The sequence below is a fragment of the Penicillium verhagenii genome (genome assembly GCF_028828195.1).
Source record: "Penicillium verhagenii strain IBT 33310 chromosome Unknown utg000013l_segment0_segment0, whole genome shotgun sequence".
NCBI classification, from domain to species: domain Eukaryota; kingdom Fungi; phylum Ascomycota; class Eurotiomycetes; order Eurotiales; family Aspergillaceae; genus Penicillium; species Penicillium verhagenii.
The window spans coordinates 330987-346295 of NW_026643177.1; the positions used below are offsets into that span (position 1 = coordinate 330987).

The 15309-nt window shown below is 48.8% G+C and overlaps 8 protein-coding genes across 8 annotated transcripts; 1 reads left to right on the forward strand and 7 right to left on the reverse strand.

Moving 5' to 3' along the window:
* Positions 1 to 17: 17 nt before the first annotated feature.
* On the reverse strand, positions 18 to 656 carry ura6 (uridylate kinase ura6; the record flags this gene model as incomplete). The annotated part of the gene is made up of 1 exon (XM_057170768.1): positions 18 to 656. The coding sequence occupies one exon, from the start codon at positions 654 to 656 to the stop codon at positions 18 to 20; it is 639 nt and encodes a 212-aa protein (XP_057015489.1).
* A 211-nt stretch (positions 657 to 867) lies between these two features.
* N7466_011380 (uncharacterized protein) lies at positions 868 to 1107 on the reverse strand (the record flags this gene model as incomplete). The annotated part of the gene is made up of 1 exon (XM_057170769.1): positions 868 to 1107. The coding sequence occupies one exon, from the start codon at positions 1105 to 1107 to the stop codon at positions 868 to 870; it is 240 nt and encodes a 79-aa protein (XP_057015490.1).
* Positions 1108 to 2115: 1008 nt separating this feature from the next.
* N7466_011381 (Gfo/Idh/MocA family protein) lies at positions 2116 to 3353 on the reverse strand (the record flags this gene model as incomplete). The annotated part of the gene is made up of 2 exons (XM_057170770.1): positions 2116 to 3203; positions 3317 to 3353. 2 exons carry the CDS (start codon positions 3351 to 3353, stop codon positions 2116 to 2118), a joined length of 1125 nt encoding a protein of 374 aa, XP_057015491.1.
* A 797-nt stretch (positions 3354 to 4150) lies between these two features.
* On the reverse strand, positions 4151 to 6063 carry N7466_011382 (sugar porter family MFS transporter; the record flags this gene model as incomplete). Its single annotated transcript, XM_057170771.1, has 4 exons — positions 4151 to 4527; positions 4609 to 5474; positions 5548 to 5871; positions 5927 to 6063. The coding sequence occupies 4 exons, from the start codon at positions 6061 to 6063 to the stop codon at positions 4151 to 4153; spliced, it is 1704 nt and encodes a 567-aa protein (XP_057015492.1).
* Positions 6064 to 6975: 912 nt separating this feature from the next.
* On the reverse strand, positions 6976 to 8209 carry N7466_011383 (Gfo/Idh/MocA family protein; the record flags this gene model as incomplete). Its single annotated transcript, XM_057170772.1, has 3 exons — positions 6976 to 7327; positions 7388 to 8113; positions 8169 to 8209. The coding sequence occupies 3 exons, from the start codon at positions 8207 to 8209 to the stop codon at positions 6976 to 6978; spliced, it is 1119 nt and encodes a 372-aa protein (XP_057015493.1).
* Positions 8210 to 9095: 886 nt separating this feature from the next.
* On the forward strand, positions 9096 to 11693 carry N7466_011384 (beta-glucosidase; the record flags this gene model as incomplete). Its single annotated transcript, XM_057170773.1, has 4 exons — positions 9096 to 9340; positions 9520 to 10589; positions 10646 to 10920; positions 10992 to 11693. 4 exons carry the CDS (start codon positions 9096 to 9098, stop codon positions 11691 to 11693), a joined length of 2292 nt encoding a protein of 763 aa, XP_057015494.1.
* Positions 11694 to 12051: 358 nt separating this feature from the next.
* On the reverse strand, positions 12052 to 13885 carry N7466_011385 (fungal specific transcription factor domain-containing protein; the record flags this gene model as incomplete). Its single annotated transcript, XM_057170774.1, has 4 exons — positions 12052 to 12102; positions 12131 to 13081; positions 13147 to 13669; positions 13731 to 13885. 4 exons carry the CDS (start codon positions 13883 to 13885, stop codon positions 12052 to 12054), a joined length of 1680 nt encoding a protein of 559 aa, XP_057015495.1.
* Positions 13886 to 14436: 551 nt separating this feature from the next.
* On the reverse strand, positions 14437 to 15264 carry N7466_011386 (glutathione S-transferase family protein; the record flags this gene model as incomplete). The annotated part of the gene is made up of 3 exons (XM_057170775.1): positions 14437 to 14775; positions 14848 to 14951; positions 15060 to 15264. 3 exons carry the CDS (start codon positions 15262 to 15264, stop codon positions 14437 to 14439), a joined length of 648 nt encoding a protein of 215 aa, XP_057015496.1.
* Between the last annotated feature and the right edge of the window lie 45 nt (positions 15265 to 15309).

Sequence of the window (15309 nt, forward strand, 5' to 3'; positions counted from 1 at the left end):
AAGTTCCCCCCATCCCCCTAACGAGCCTGCAAACCCCGCGCCTCAATACCAGCCTTAACAATCTCATAAACCTCCGCAACAGACCCCGTAGCAGAAACCTGCACAACCTTGCCCTTCTTCTCAAAATCATCCACAACAGGCATAGAAGTCTCGACAAAAGTGCGGAACCGCTTGCGAATCGACTCCGCATTATCATCATCCCGCCCACTCGTCTCCCCGCGCTTCAACAACCGAGTCTCCATGACCGCCTCAGGACAATCCAGGAAAAGCACCAACTCAGAGGGACAGACGGTGGCCTCGAAGAAAACAGCCTGGTCCAGCTTACGCGGGAACCCATCAATCAGGAAGCGCGCCTTGGTGCCCGCAGCCGGGGGCGCAGTCTTCAGGGACTCAGCCATGGCGTTGGAAAGCAGCGCAACGGTGACTTCCATGGGGACGATCTTGCCCTCGGTGATGTAGTTCTTGATCATGGCGCCGTACTCGCTTCCCTCGCGGACTTGTTCGGCGCGGAGGAGGTCGCCGGCGGAGAGGTGGACGAAACCGTAGTCCTTGACCAGGTTTGCGGACTGGGTGCCCTTGCCGCTGCCTGGGCCGCCGAGGAAGAAGACGACGGTGACATCTTCGGGCGAGAAACGGGATGTGGTGGAGGCAGCCATTGTGAAATGTATGTGCGTTTTGGGGGGGTTGATGTTTGTGGGGATTGGTTGGATGGATGGATGGGGGAGGAGGAGAGGTTTATTTGTTGCAGGTGGAGGGGTGATTGTCGATCCGGATTGGGTAGTCGGGAATTGGGATGAGTCTGGCCCGGTGGCTGAATTCAGGGGGTGATCGGTTCGTTCGGGAGAAAAGGGACCTCCTTTTTTTTTTCTAGTTGGGTTTGGGGTTCTGGCCTGTGCGGGACTTCACGAGGAAGACGTAGGATCCTGAGCTGATTGCGAGGAGGGCGATGAGTGGGAGGATCTTGAATTGCGAGCGGCTCATCTGTGGCGCGTCTTTGGGGGTTGGTCTCGTTGAGTAGGGGCGGGGTCCCGACGAGCGTACAATAGACGGGAATTGAGGCTTGGAGAAGACCCTGGTAGCCATACGAGGAACAGAGAAGAACGACATGGTGTTGAATGTTGGTGATGGGAGAAAAAGAGCTCTTGAAGAGGAAAAAAAAGAGTTGATGGAATTGACCGGAACGGGATTAGTTGCCACTTGATTGATATACAGTCGTTTATATACATCCCAAAAACCCATCTTCTACTTCACATTATGTACAACATTGGATTGTACCTAATGCCGGATTGGAATCGCTTCAAACGAAATCCCTAGTTTGTGATTCAATTGATCCTTCAATTTCCTTCTACTCTCAGTACCAGTGCCCAATGCTTGGTCAGACAACATCCGACACTAATTGATTCTCAGTCACATAGAGACCTCAAGTGAGGCTCAAATGAGAGATAAACTGACTAACCAAGCACAGGTGAAAGTAAACGTCTATATGCCTATATATACTGCGTTATTCTTTGTGAATAAATAGTTCGTGGTAACTATAGGTAGGCACTATGTAGTAGGTACAGTACATAGCAAGCTTACTACTGCTTTCCTCCTTGAAACTACACACTTATACCCTAGTACAGTAGTATGCTTATGAGGTTGTATCAAGAGGATCGGGTGATCTCTCGCATGTATAGGCCTTACCAGTGTTTCCTTACCAAGTCTTTCCCCTCTTCCCTTCCAATTCTTCCTCAACTCACTCCGTTTCTTTCAGATTTCATCTCCTCTGCTTACGGTGGATGTTCTGTCAGGCCGACACGCACCCATCACCTACAGGGCGCAACACGCAGTAAGCTGTTCCAACAGCCTTGGAGGATTCTTGTGACATTTCTAAGTCAGGGTGCTAATCCAATATTTCAAAGTAATGAACCTTGAAGTGTGAAAGGGTGGCTAATATACATATATCTGTAGTTCAAGCTCTTCGAATCGACAAGATCTTTCCAAGGTTCCACCAGTTGACTTATCCTGATCAATTCATGCTGACTACTAGTATGTATACAAGTTTGCCATTCGGCATAACAGCAATAATTATTGCCATACTAGACTAGTATGTAGGTGACCACGCCACTTCCTTCCTCACTCATCGTCTTGGGGGAATCTGGCGCCGCCCTGTGCTCGTATCTCATCTAGCAACCGCATTACTCTCAACGTCTCATCAAGCGGCATGATCTCACTCTCCGTCTTCCCCGCAGCAAGATCCAGCGCAATGGCATCAGCCTCATAGTAGAAACCCTTTCCACCGCACGTTTCCTCAAATCTGAAAGTCCTTTCAGATCCCCGCACACCATCACTCCCTGCCTTCTTATCTCCCATATCATTCCCCGCGCCCACTGGCTTCAAAGAAACAACAATCCTATCAGGCATAGACGCAGTATCACCGCCCAGGTACAGAGTCCCCTTACTACCCTCAACTCGCGCAAATATATCATCCGTCTTATGCAGCAGCGACGAGGTAAGAACCCCCTGCCGCCCAGTATCAGGATAGTAAAGCAGCACAGCAGAGCCGACATCAACCCCCTCCAGCAATCTCTGCGATGCCGTAATCCGAGGCCGTCGCGAGGCATCGCCCGGAGACTCCAGACACAACAGGCCCCATGTCAGCGCATAAACACCGATATCCAAAAGCGACCCGGCGCCCAGCCTAGCGTCTCGCAATCGCGAAGTGGCCGGCAAATCCTGAAGCGGCATGTCGAGCGAAAAATCCGCAAAGACTCGGCTGATTTCGCCGATGATCTTCTCGCCGTGAAGGAGGTCGCGGACTTTTTCTACGAGCGGGAAAAATCGTGTCCACAGGCCCTCCATCACGAACACGCCTTTCTCGCGCGCGGCGGCGATGATCGTCGCCGCTTCGCGCGCGTTAAGCGCAAATGGCTTTTCGCAGAGAACGTGCTTGCCGGCGTGGATTGCGTCCAGGCAGTTCTGCTTGTGGAGTGCGTGCGGCGTGGCTATGTACACGATGTCGACGTTTGGGTCTGTGTAGATCGCTGAGTAGGAGCCGTAGCATGTGACGGCAGATTGGGCGGGAGGTGGGATGTGGGTTTCTACGAACTTTTGCGCTTTGGCTTTGGTGCTGGATCCGACGGCTTGGATGGTGTGGTTGGCGCGTCGGTCTGGTCGGGGTAGGCTTAGATCGGTGACGAACCAGGATGCGATCATACCGGTGGCTGTGAGAATGAGATGTCAGCTCGCTTTGTTTGACTATGCTAGTTCTGAAAGTCCTGCTGATTTCGCTTGAATGAGAGACTGGACTGGGCTTGTACGGTCCTGGCGTACATACCAACAATGCCCCAGCGCAGCTCAGGGAGAGAACCCATTGTAAGGTTGCAAGAGAAGGGTGATGTAGATATCTGGGCGAAAGAAACAAAGTAAAGAATAGTAGGCTTGGTATGTGTCGTATTTGGATGAGCCTTGGAAGCTTGAGATCATTCACAGGTTCTTGTCTGAGACTGAGGACCTATTTAAGTCCTATAAGAACATGTATTTTTACGTTCCAGACAACTAATTGTATAGACCACGTTTCCTTATAGTTCCCCGAGACTTGCAAGGTAATCTGAACGGCAATCATTCCCTCTAGATGGGGGTCACGGTGGTGGGGATTTTGACGGGGAGTTTCGGAAATAGCGAAATGTGGGGGGTCCTCAAAATGAAAATCGAGGGACTTTTCAATGTTTCTTGTATGTTAGGTACCGCGTGGAGCAAACATTCAGTATTGATTGAATGACGAACCTTGGCCAGTATTATAGCACTTGCACATGTGAGCATCAATTTCAAAGTTGTACCTTTGCAAGGCTTTCTTCCTTTGATGACCATCAGTCTTTATGTACCAAAAGACGGGACGCCTCGATTGGAAACCTATACTTCTGTTCTGACTAGAAAGAGTAGACGCACTTTTCATCCCCTGGATAGACGCGTGCTCAAGGTCATCGTAAGCTTCATATTTATTCAAATGGAAATCAAACAGGCCAAGTGCTCAAGGTATATACTAAGGTTCTAGTACTGCCATCTGTTTACAACAAGTAGACACCCGGCCACGTCCACGGGTGGACAGAAAGAGGCTTCCTCACATGCAATGCCTCCTTGAGCTGCTGCACTGAAACCAATCAATGAAAGGTTACGCAGTCTCCAAGTGCCCAGTCGAGACACCCTTCTCATAGTTGTCTCCAGACAGGCCTGTACTTTCACCTTCTTTCAGGAGAGCTGTCAGCCCGACCTCCTCCTTTACCGCAGAAAACATATCTTGATCGTCAGAGGCTGCCACGCTGCCGAATACCAAATCCATCTCCTCAAGGGTCTTATTTTTGGTCTCGGGGACGAAAAGCCAAATGAAAATTGCGCCAATAAGAAGCCAGACTGCAAAGAACAGGTACATTCCCCAGCCGATCCCAGCAATCATTGGTGGTACAATCAAAGCAACGATGAAGTTGTTCATCCAGTTAGAAGATGCACCAATTGAAGTACCCTTTGCGCGAATCGACAGGGGGAATATCTCTGTATGATACATTATTCAGATTAGCACATGTGGTCAACTTCTTTCAACGCAAGCTCACAGATCTTTTCTAGAGTTCTTACCGGCAATCAAAACCCAGCTTGCAGGGCCCCATGAGTATCCAAAATTTGCAATATATATCCAGATGAAAGCCACCGCAGCCCACCCAGCGGCAGTATGCTGCTCCCAGTCATGCTGACACTTGGCGACAATTACGGCAACGATTATCATAGAGCAGAACATTCCAGTAGACCCAGCCAAAAGGAGTGGCTTCCTTCCCACCTTATCAATGATCATAGCGGCAGGTATAGTTGCCAGCACATTGATAATACCGACGACCCCAGTCGCAAGAAGGGATATAGTACCAGAAGTCAAACCAAGGCTCTGGAAAATCGACGAAGCGTAGTAAATGATAGAGTCCACTCCACTCCATTGTTGGAAGAACATGATAAGACCAGCAATTGCCACACGTTTAAAATTGTCCTTGGTGCGGAAAATATTCGTATACTGTGCGAGCTCGCGACGCCACAAACTGTGGCCAGGCTCTGCAAGGTGAGGAAGCGTCTTTGCGAATACTCGCTGTTCAAAAAGCACCTCCGACTTGATTTCCAAGAACTCCCCGCGGACAATAATATCATCTTCGGGAAGCCCACGCAGGGAGGCCAGGGTTTTGAGAGCTTCTTCTTCACGGCCCTTGCTGACCAGCATTCGAGGCGAGAAAGGAAGAAAGAAGACAGCTCCCAGGACTAGAATAATGGCGGGGATTCCTTGAATGATCAAGGGAGTACGCCAGGCCCAGTCGGATTGACCATCTCCCGTGCCGCCGATATAGTTCGTTCCGTATCCAATCCAGTAGGCGATCATAATTCCGATGGTAGTAGACAGCTGCTGAAGGGCTACCAATAGCCCTCGAATTTCAGGAGGAGCGAGCTCGGCATTGTAAAGCGGTCTATACATAATCAGTATTTATATCAAAAGAACTGACATGTAATGGGGGAGAAAGGTCGTTTCGCGATACGTACCCCACCGCACTCAGCGTGCCGACTCCAATCCCAGTGAGAAAGCGCCCGGCAAAAAGATACGATCCGTTGTGTGCACCAGCAGAGAGGAAAGATCCCAATATGACCCAGAGAGCACCGCTCAGGATAGTGTGTTTCCGAGTAAACACTTCGGCAAGTACACCTGCAGACAAGGCTCCAAACCAGCCTCCAAGCTGTAAAATGGAAGTCAACCACCCTGTAGCGCCTGAAGATCCAACGATATCTGGAAAATCTGCTTTGAAACTACTCATCACCAAGGCTTGCGAAATGACTCCTTGTTGATACCCGTATTCAAGGCCCCCGAAGCTGTGAATTGTTAAAAGGCTGACTTGAAGACCATCCCACAACTAACAGAACTTACGAAGCAAATAGGGCAATCAAGAAAACCTTTTTGTTTTTGAAAAGACCCGATATTCCGGGTGCGTTGGCCTGCTGCAATCGCAGCTCGGCGATAGTAACATCCCCTGGGGCACTGGCAGAGTTACTAGGTACATGCATCGCGATTGACTGTATACACAGTTTCTTTAGAAGAACAAAATAGAAAGAAAACACCCGAGTATGTGAGTACTTTGTGCTGCGACTTATAAGAAATGATCAATTCTAGATCAAAGTGACCGACAACCTTGGAAGCAGACGACCTGACAGAGCTGATGAACAAATGAACCCCGTATTGGGCGGCATAGAAAGCCTGGCTAGATTCTGGGGTAAAGACATCGCCATTGGCTAAACCATCCTTGCTTTCGCTCTCAACTCCCCGCATTCTTTACCAGGAATGTGGCCTATAGACTAGCGCGGGCCGGGGAGTTGCGGACGGGGAGTTTCGGCAGGGGCTGGTGATATGCGGGGGACCTGGTGGCCACCCTTGGTAGCTTAACCGCTAACGAAACTCGATTCCAAAAAAATATGGGCCTTGATATTTCCGTGTGGCACTTGGTGGAGGTCCGAGGAGTCCGAGTCTCAAATTCGCAGAGAAGGCCCCGGTCTCGCTACGGTCTACCCCGTATTGGCACCCCACAAAAAGCGCTGAACAGCTTCCCTGTCCGGACTGTCCCTGGCCTTTGATCTCTTCCTTTTCCTGCTTTCCTGTTTCTTTCCAGGCTTCTCACTGTCGATCCTAGTGGTAGTATGGTGTATTCCCTGACTACAGTGCCTATCACCCCACTCTGTCCTGTATTTCGTTTACTTTTTTTTGCTGAGCTGTAACCTGCTATACCTACTAAGAACATGAAAAATCTTGACGACTGTTGAAGTGCCGATAGCATCATTCAATTTGCCCGTACTGAGCTCCAACTATACGGACAACTTTCTCCAGTCTTTTCTAGTATACTACCACAAACACAGGAGAGAGAAAAATACAAAAGAAAGAGGGCCATTATCTCTAGTTTAATGTAAAACTTTGCTTTGTCCAACTCATCCTGCCAATCCTGCCTTCATGATCATACCGAAGATCTCAAGGTCCTTTTTGGCATCCTCAGGAGTGGTTTTAACCGGCTTGTCATCAACAACAAATGCATAGAGCTCCTTCATCTCCAACGTGTAGGCGTCCTCGTAAGTTTTTCGAAATAGCGATTCCTTGTAAGATCCGTCGGCCAGTCGTTCGCGGATATACATGTTGGTCGGCAGGCCTTTAACGTAAGGAGAGTCAAAGCAGACCTTTACAGTCTTCTGTTTACCAAAGACCTCGATCGATGCATCAAAACGGGGAATTTCATCGATACCAGACTCGTACGAGACAGCGAAAGAAGGGTACTGGAACAAAGCACTAAGAAGCATATATTTTAGTAAAGCTCTCATGCAAGAGAAAATCTGGTTTCGAACGTACCTCCAGAAGGGCGGGCCTTCAGTCGCGCACAGCGAAGCACCAAGCACAGCAGTCGGCATACCCAGAGCCTCTCTCATCGCACTAAGATCGTGCGAGCCCAGGCTCCCCAAGTGCCTCCACTGAAGCGCAGTAGCCGGTGTCACTGGAATACCGAGTTCACGAAACAAGGCCTGCTCGAGAAACTCGTTGGTTCTGGAGGACAAGTCCTTCGAATCCTCGGGCTTGTAATCCGAGAAGACCTTCGGGAAGGTGCCAGACTGTCCGACAAAGGCAGAGTTGGGCCCGACAATGTCCCGTACACGCGCGTAGTGAATGTTGTCTAGACACCCGATTTCGCGGACGGCATCGAGGAAACCGGCTGCATAACGTCTCATGTATCCGACCATTACCTTGCCGGAGGATTGCTTCTCTAGTTCGATAATGGTGTCGGCATCTTTCAAAGAGAGGGCCATGGGCTTTTCTATGAAGACAACCTTGTTGTATCGCAGCGCCAGCAGGGTGTGAGGCACATGGAAAGCATCGCTGTTGGCGATCATCACAACATCCACGTCTGGAGAGGCACAAACATCCTCTGCGTTGCGGGTTGTTTTGGGAGTTGCTCCCATGACTTTGCCTTTGCAATGGTTAAGTGCGTCGTCTGAGACATCACAGAGGTAGGTGATTTGGAAGTAATCGGATAGGAAGCCGAGGGTTGGGATATGTGCAACCTGGGTGATTTCACCACATCTAGCCACCATGTAAGTAAGATATAGTGTAGCGTTTTGATAAGAGAAAGACTGACCCAATTACGCCCACGCGCAGAATTCTGTTACCAGTGCTCATTGTCATGTTGGTAATGATCTTGAAGTGATTCTAAGTAAGTGAAGTATAGGAATGAAAGACTTAAGAGAAAAAAGGAATACAAGGTGCTTATCTGAGTGTCGAAGAATGCAGCTGCATAATAAGGTCCTAAAATTCTATTACATTTTTCTTTTCCAGTCTCCTTGAATGGATCTTTGTGAAATCTAGCAAAGCAGCCTATGAATAAGCGAACACGGTTTGCCGAAACTCCCCTTAGTACTTCCGACGTCACATGTATGATGTACCAGTTGACCAGTAGGCGAAGGAAAAAGAAAGACTCAAATTTGACCTAATTGACATTTTTCTGGGATTTGCCCTTTGCTCCACTAAGCCCCCTTTAGCCAATTTTCTGCATCAAAATTGGATTTGGGTGAGTTACTCTTACAGCAGGATTTATTCTTGGCAGTCATGGACTGATGAAACTCGCGAGCGTTGGAGTTCTTTCCCACTAGGCGGAGCTCGCAAGTGGAGTAAAATGTGGACCCGGGGAGTTTCGGTCCTAACTTCTAAGTACTTACTTAGCACCGAGACTCCCCGAAATGCCTCGCTCTCGAGTCTCGCTGATCATGCAGCTCGAGCCAGCTGGCCCGTGTCTCCACTTTGATATCCGCCTCCCCGCGTCGGCTTGGACTTGCGTGTGGGGTCTGGGGTCTGGGGTATGCACGAAGTAAGAAGAAGGAAGTATTAGAAAATGAAAACAAACTCAAAATGGGACTTGAATCAAGTTGCGATTTAGGATCTGCAATCATTTGAAATACCCAGCCGTCAACTACTGAGATTGAGGTCTTAGCATAAATAGACGCAGACTGAACTTCCAGTTGGGATTGACAGATAGATGCAGCCGGTTTTCTCAATTCAGTGACAAGCCATGCCCTCCTTGAAATATCTCTTCTTACTCTGGCTTGCCTCCGCGGCCTCGGGACAGGGTGATCCAAAGAACGTGGAGCCAGATACTTTCTACCCGCGCGAACCCGACTCCCCTTACTCATACCCTAGCCCTAATGCCACCGGAATTGGTGGATGGGATGTCGCTATTGCAAAGGCTAGGCTCTTTGTGTCCCAGTTGACCACGGAAGAGAAGGTCTCTCTTAGTACTGGCACTGGTTTCCCACCGTACGTCTCCTTTCCCCCCCATCTACATCTTCAAATGTTTGGAAGCACGAGAGCGAGACCTGCTAAGTATATGTCGTTGTCCTTCCTCACAGAGACCCTAATAATCCAAATCAGCTCTGTCAGGGCCAAACCACGCCGATCGCCCGTCTGAACTTCCCCGGCTTCTGCTATATAGACAGTGACTCTGGCATTGGAAATTCGCATTCGTATGGGACCGGCTTTCCTCCCGGTGTTACCGTCGCCTCAACCTGGAATCGAGAGCTGATTCGTGCCCGCGGGTTCGCAATTGCCACAGAGCATAGGAACAAAGGAGCCCACGCTGTGCTGGGACCAGTACTTGCCCTCGGTCGTACCGTGGGAGGGGGAACGAACTTCGAGGGTTTCGGCAACGACCCGTTTTTGATCGGTGCTGCCGGCTACGAGACTGTTATTGGAGAACAGGCTGCTGGTGTGCAAGCTGTTCCTAAGCAGTATCTGGGGTACGATGGACAGCAGTATAACCGGACCTATTACTCTAGCAATATCGATGACAAGACACTGCACGAGGTTGAGGTGTGGCCTTATGCCGAGGCCGTGAGGGCAGGCGCTTCCTGCGTGATGGCCAGCTATCCATATGTCAACAATTCCCAGGCTTGCCAAAATGCCCATCTACTCAACGACGTCCTCAAAACTCACCTGGCGTTCCAGGGATATACCCAGACGGACTGGTTTGCTCTCAAGGCTGGTGTTGATGCGTTTATGGCTGGTATGGATCAGGATATGCCGGGTGTTGCGGCCAATGGCGGCGACTGGGGCTTTTATGGTGCTAATCTCACTAGATCTGTGAATAATGGTTCGGTGCCGGAATGGAGGCTGGATGATGCTGCTACTAGAATCATGACTCCTTATTTCTTGCTTGGTCAGGACCGCAACTACCCCGATATTAACTTGGTGGATGACCCCCGCAAGGCTATTGTCGACAGTCAGCGCCAGAGGCATAGAGTTCTTGCTCGCGAGATTGCCGCGGCGGGGACAGTCCTTCTCAAGAACACGGAGGGAAGAAATGGACTTCCACTAAAGAAGCCGACAACAATCACTTTGTTTGGGCGCGCTGCCGGTCCCAATCCTTATGGTCCCAACCAGTATGGTTACGGCAATGGTGTTCTACCGAGCGAATGGGCTACGGTGAATGGCTATGCTCTGGATCCTTTGACTATGGGCATTGGTGAGGGAACTCTTGCGGGAGGATCCGGTTCGGGATCAACATTCTGTAAGTCTCAGCTGCCTGGTTGCTAGTTGACGCTCTCTAATTGTTCGATAACATAGATTCTCGCTTAGTGGACCCTCTCAGCGCCATTCAGCATCGTGCAAATCAATATTTGACCCTTGTCGATTGGACTTTCAGCTCTAACATGTCAATGGTGAGCACCGTTGCTAAGCGTGGTACTGTCTGTATCCCAGTGGTTGCCTCGTCGTCCGGTGAATTGGTCGACCGAAACTTAACACTCATGCATGACGGTGATCTGCTGATCAGTACCGTTGCTGAGAACTGTGATAATACCGTTGTTGTGGTTCAGGCTGTTGGTCCTGTAGATTTGGAGGTAAGCCAATTGAGCATCCATTCACGGCGATTTCCTTTCCCTTCTCTTATCTAACAAGTCCCATCATGCAGAAATGGATCGACCACCCAAACGTGACTGCTGTTGTTTGGGCTAACCTTGGAGGCCAAGAGCTTGGCCCTGCACTTGTTGACATTCTGTATGGGGACGTCAATCCGTCCGGTCGACTAGTGTACACCATTGCGAAAAACACTTCCGACTACGCTCAGCCCAACATAGTCACGGATCCTCAGCCATACCCACAGATAAATTACACGGAAGGCATATCGGTCGACTACCGCGGCTTCGAGAAGCGCGGGATAGAGCCTCGCTTTTGCTTTGGTCACGGTCTATCATATTCAAGCTTCACATATACCGATCTTGAAGTTACCAAGCACGGCGGGCTGGCTGCTGCCTTGAAGAAACCCATCAAATATGTCGGTAATGCACCAGGTGGCGATATGGCTCTCTACGATGTAGCAATCATTGTCCAGGTCACGGTCAGCAATGAGGGTCCCTACGATGGCACAGAAATCGTACAGCTCTATCTTGGGATGCCAGAGCAGGCTGGTAACCCGACCAAGATTCTCCGTGGGTTTGTTTCTGTTCCCATCCGAGACGGAGAGACTCAAACACGGAAGATTTATCTCACTCGAAAGGACATCAGCTATTGGGATGTGGTGCGGCAGACTTGGGTTACGCCCAGTGGTGCCTTTAATGTGCACGTTGGCGCATCATCTGCTGATATCCGTCTGAATTCTACGTTCACTATTTGAGAATATCAATGAGAAGTAACAATTATATCGACCTCAGGACAGAAAGAAGCTTTATAAGACAGTGTAAATGATTAAAAAAGAAGGGTCGTGAATTTAAATTTTATGTATCACCTTGCAAGGACAGAGCCAAGAAGAATAAATTCCAGAGCTTATACCAGCTACATGTCGGGGTCTCTAAAAGGTGACGCCGATGCTGAAAGGAGTTCTTGGAGAATCAATCTAGCTTCTCGAACATCACCTGGAGCCCCGACTTCCCAATACAAAAGTGTTTTGATCGCAAGCTCAACCGATCGCCGCAACGCTGGTACTTCAAAATTTCGTCTTTCTGCAGCGAGAAGACAGAGAGCAGACGTGACGCTTAACCGAAGCATATACCACGTTCCATGATGGCGGTGTGTAAGGGAGTTCCCTTCAATTAGTTGAGTATAACAGCTCACAGACTCCGCCACAAGATCATCCAAAGACGACCGGTGAATATTATTTGGCGGCAAATGAATGGCCAAGAACAGAAAAGGGCGAAATATCCAAGACCGAATTTCCTGGTACCGTGTGTACAGAAGATATGGTAGCTCGTTGTCTGGGAAAGCCCCAGGTTTGCCGCTGTCAAAGTGCATGGGCACAGGAAGACACTCGTACCACATATTCAGCTGGCGGAAAAACTCATTGGCGATCTGAATCGTGGCAACTATGTCGAGCTCCTTCCAGAAAGTAAAGTTTTCTTTGTAAAATGTACTCAGAACGCGGTTGCCGATGCGCCGTAGCGCTATTTCCGAGAGGTAGTAGAACCACGCTTGCTCCTGTCCGTGATTTGACAGGCTGTGGTCCACACGTCCTCTGCTACCGGGGGTGGTAGTGATTGTTGAACTGACCGCGGATGCATCCGAGTGAGGGGGGTTTGGGAAAACATCGATGTAGTCTGAACAAGAAACTCCCGAAGAGGGAAGATCAATTTCAGACAATATTTCACTGTGTAATTTGTGAGTCGAACTCAGGCAATAAGACCATTTTACATACCATTCTGATTTAAAACAACTCCAGAATAGCGTCTGCTCAGTCTTGCTATCAGACAAGACTGGCGTGGGACCTTTTCGAGACTTGGAGTAAATCTGGTAGATGACCGATGCCTGGTGAAAGCTCTGGAAGGCGTCCAACGGTCTAAAGGTATACATGTAGTAAACACCACAAAGAAAAAAGCCCTGAACAGCAGCGATTGACTGGTCCAAGACACCGATACGTCTGCGAGCCAAATAAAAAAAGGACTCTGCCTCGGCCAAGTCGGAATCTTCAAATGACGAGGAATCATCCCGGGGGTTGAATGGGTCAAAGTTTTCCATTTGTTGGCCATTTACAAATGGTTGTGCGATTCTGCCTAAAGCACATGCCAGAAGCTTTTTTTTTTTGTTTTTAATACCTGGCAAGAATAAATCAAGAGATGGGAATATTTTCTGCTTACCACAAGACACGAGCCTTCGTCCCAGCTTAGTCCATCCTCAATAACTATTCGAGAATACTCCTGTAGCTCTTCTGGGTCTAAGATAGGATTCTTAATGTGCACCAGCTGGAAGAATCGCTCCATTAGATGTGACACCTTGTCTTCTTGAAAGGGAAATTTCGCAAGCTTTTTCGAGCTTTGATTCCCATAAGGGCCTGACGAACTTAGTGAAAAAAGAGCATCCTGGAGACATTTCGCTGCATAGTTTCCAAGGAAAATGGGCCATATAAGCACGTTGTCAGGACTTGTATTAGAAGAAGTCACACCAAAGATGTTTGCGGCAGGATCTCTACTTGACAATTCAGCTTGATTCGTTTTTTCCGAAAGAACTGTCCGGGGCAAGCTGTATGATTCCGAAGATGGGCAATCTGGAATTGTATGCGTCTCAAGATTACTGCTGTCTCGCACGGCTTTTAGAACGTCCTGTTGAGTGTTCATTATGCGGTTCAGCCGATCAAGGATTTCCAGACTGGCAGGATCAAAGCTAGAAATTCATGCAGACGGATTAGTGCAAGACAGAATTATATGATCAAAGGTACAATCACTAACGAAGAGTGATCATTTCGATCTGCGTAATGGCATGGTACTCCGACCGAAAGGCAGACCCGACAGCTGGGGCGCTGGTTGTCGCATTTTGTCTTGCGAGTGCGACAGAGCTGGCATGCAGTGACGGCTCGTTTGCGCGGGTACTGCATGCCATTTCTTCCAGTATTGGCGTCCATGACCCGCTCTGCAGAATCGGGGATCGTTTTTCTGGGGAGGGAGAGACCCTTTGATAGCACGTGCCCAGGTGATACCCCGCGTCTATCGAATTGGTCAATTGGATATCCACTGGTGACTGCCATATCCAAGCATGTCCCTGGACCCTATTTACGTAACCGAAAAGTGGATTTTCGGCTCCATTTCTGCACGAGTTGCAGAGCGTTCATTGGTGATGGTCGACCGCCGAGAGTCCCCGTCCGAAACTCCCCGGATTACATAGGCTGATCTGGAATTTATCCATTGAAAGTGGAGATTTCTTCATCATCAGCTATAGTGATGACTTTTTTTAAAGGAAAAAAAAATTGTCAACATTTGAACATGTGCAGATAATAAACATTTTCCGCTGGTTGAGGTACATATGTTGCTTTGGTTTGGATTCTAATATACTTCTAATTTCTTGAGCTTTTGCTTATTCTATAAAGATAACGATCACTGGTCTATGTATATATGCAAGAAAAATAAACCAAACGTTCATAAATAGCCAACAAGCTATTGAGAAGCCTTCTTCCAGCTGTCTCGGTTCTTCAAACCCTCCCACCACTTCTTAAACGCAGGATATTTGTCAACCAGTTCAGCAAAGCCAAACTGCTCGACAAAGGCTCCGTAGGGCAGATGGTACAAGTCTGCAAGGGTAACACTATCGCCGGCGAGATACTTCTGCTTAGACAGGATTCGCTCATATCCCTGAAGAGAGACGTCGAGTTGGCTGAGCAGGGCCTGGACTTTAGGTTCGTCGGCTGGTCCAAGGCCCTTCATTCCCTTGAAGACCTTCTCGAACGCAATCTGGGAAACAAGCGGGTCGAAGTAGGACTGTTCAACAGAGACGGCCTGGCAATTCAAGCAGTGTCAAAATCTGGAAACAAAAATATAGAAAGACTTGAGTGGGCAGTTCGTTCATACCTGTTGGTAAAGTGCATATGCCTTCAAATCGGTCTCAGGGGGAGTCAGCTTAGTTCCCTGGTCCTTGTACTTGGTTTCGATATACTGCGCAATAGCTCGGCTTTCTGTATAGTTGACAAAAGTTCTTAGCAAATGTAGCATTTAAATATGCGCTATATTTTTATCCAGGGATTTTTCTTGAATCATTAAGTGTAACATTGAGGCCGACTTACCAAAGACCTGGACGCCTGTCTCGGTATCTCGGAGGACTGGCACCTTTCCGAATGGGTGCAGATCGTTCAGATAGGACTCTGCCTTTTGCTCACCCTGAGCTAGATTGACAGGAATAAATTCAACTTCCACCCCCTTCTCCTCGAGCACAGTCCGCACACGGCTGGTGCAAGTAGAGAGTGCAAATCCATGAAGTTGAAGAACCATGTTGCCTGGATACCTTGCTTCTTATTAAAAAAAAATTTGAGGTAA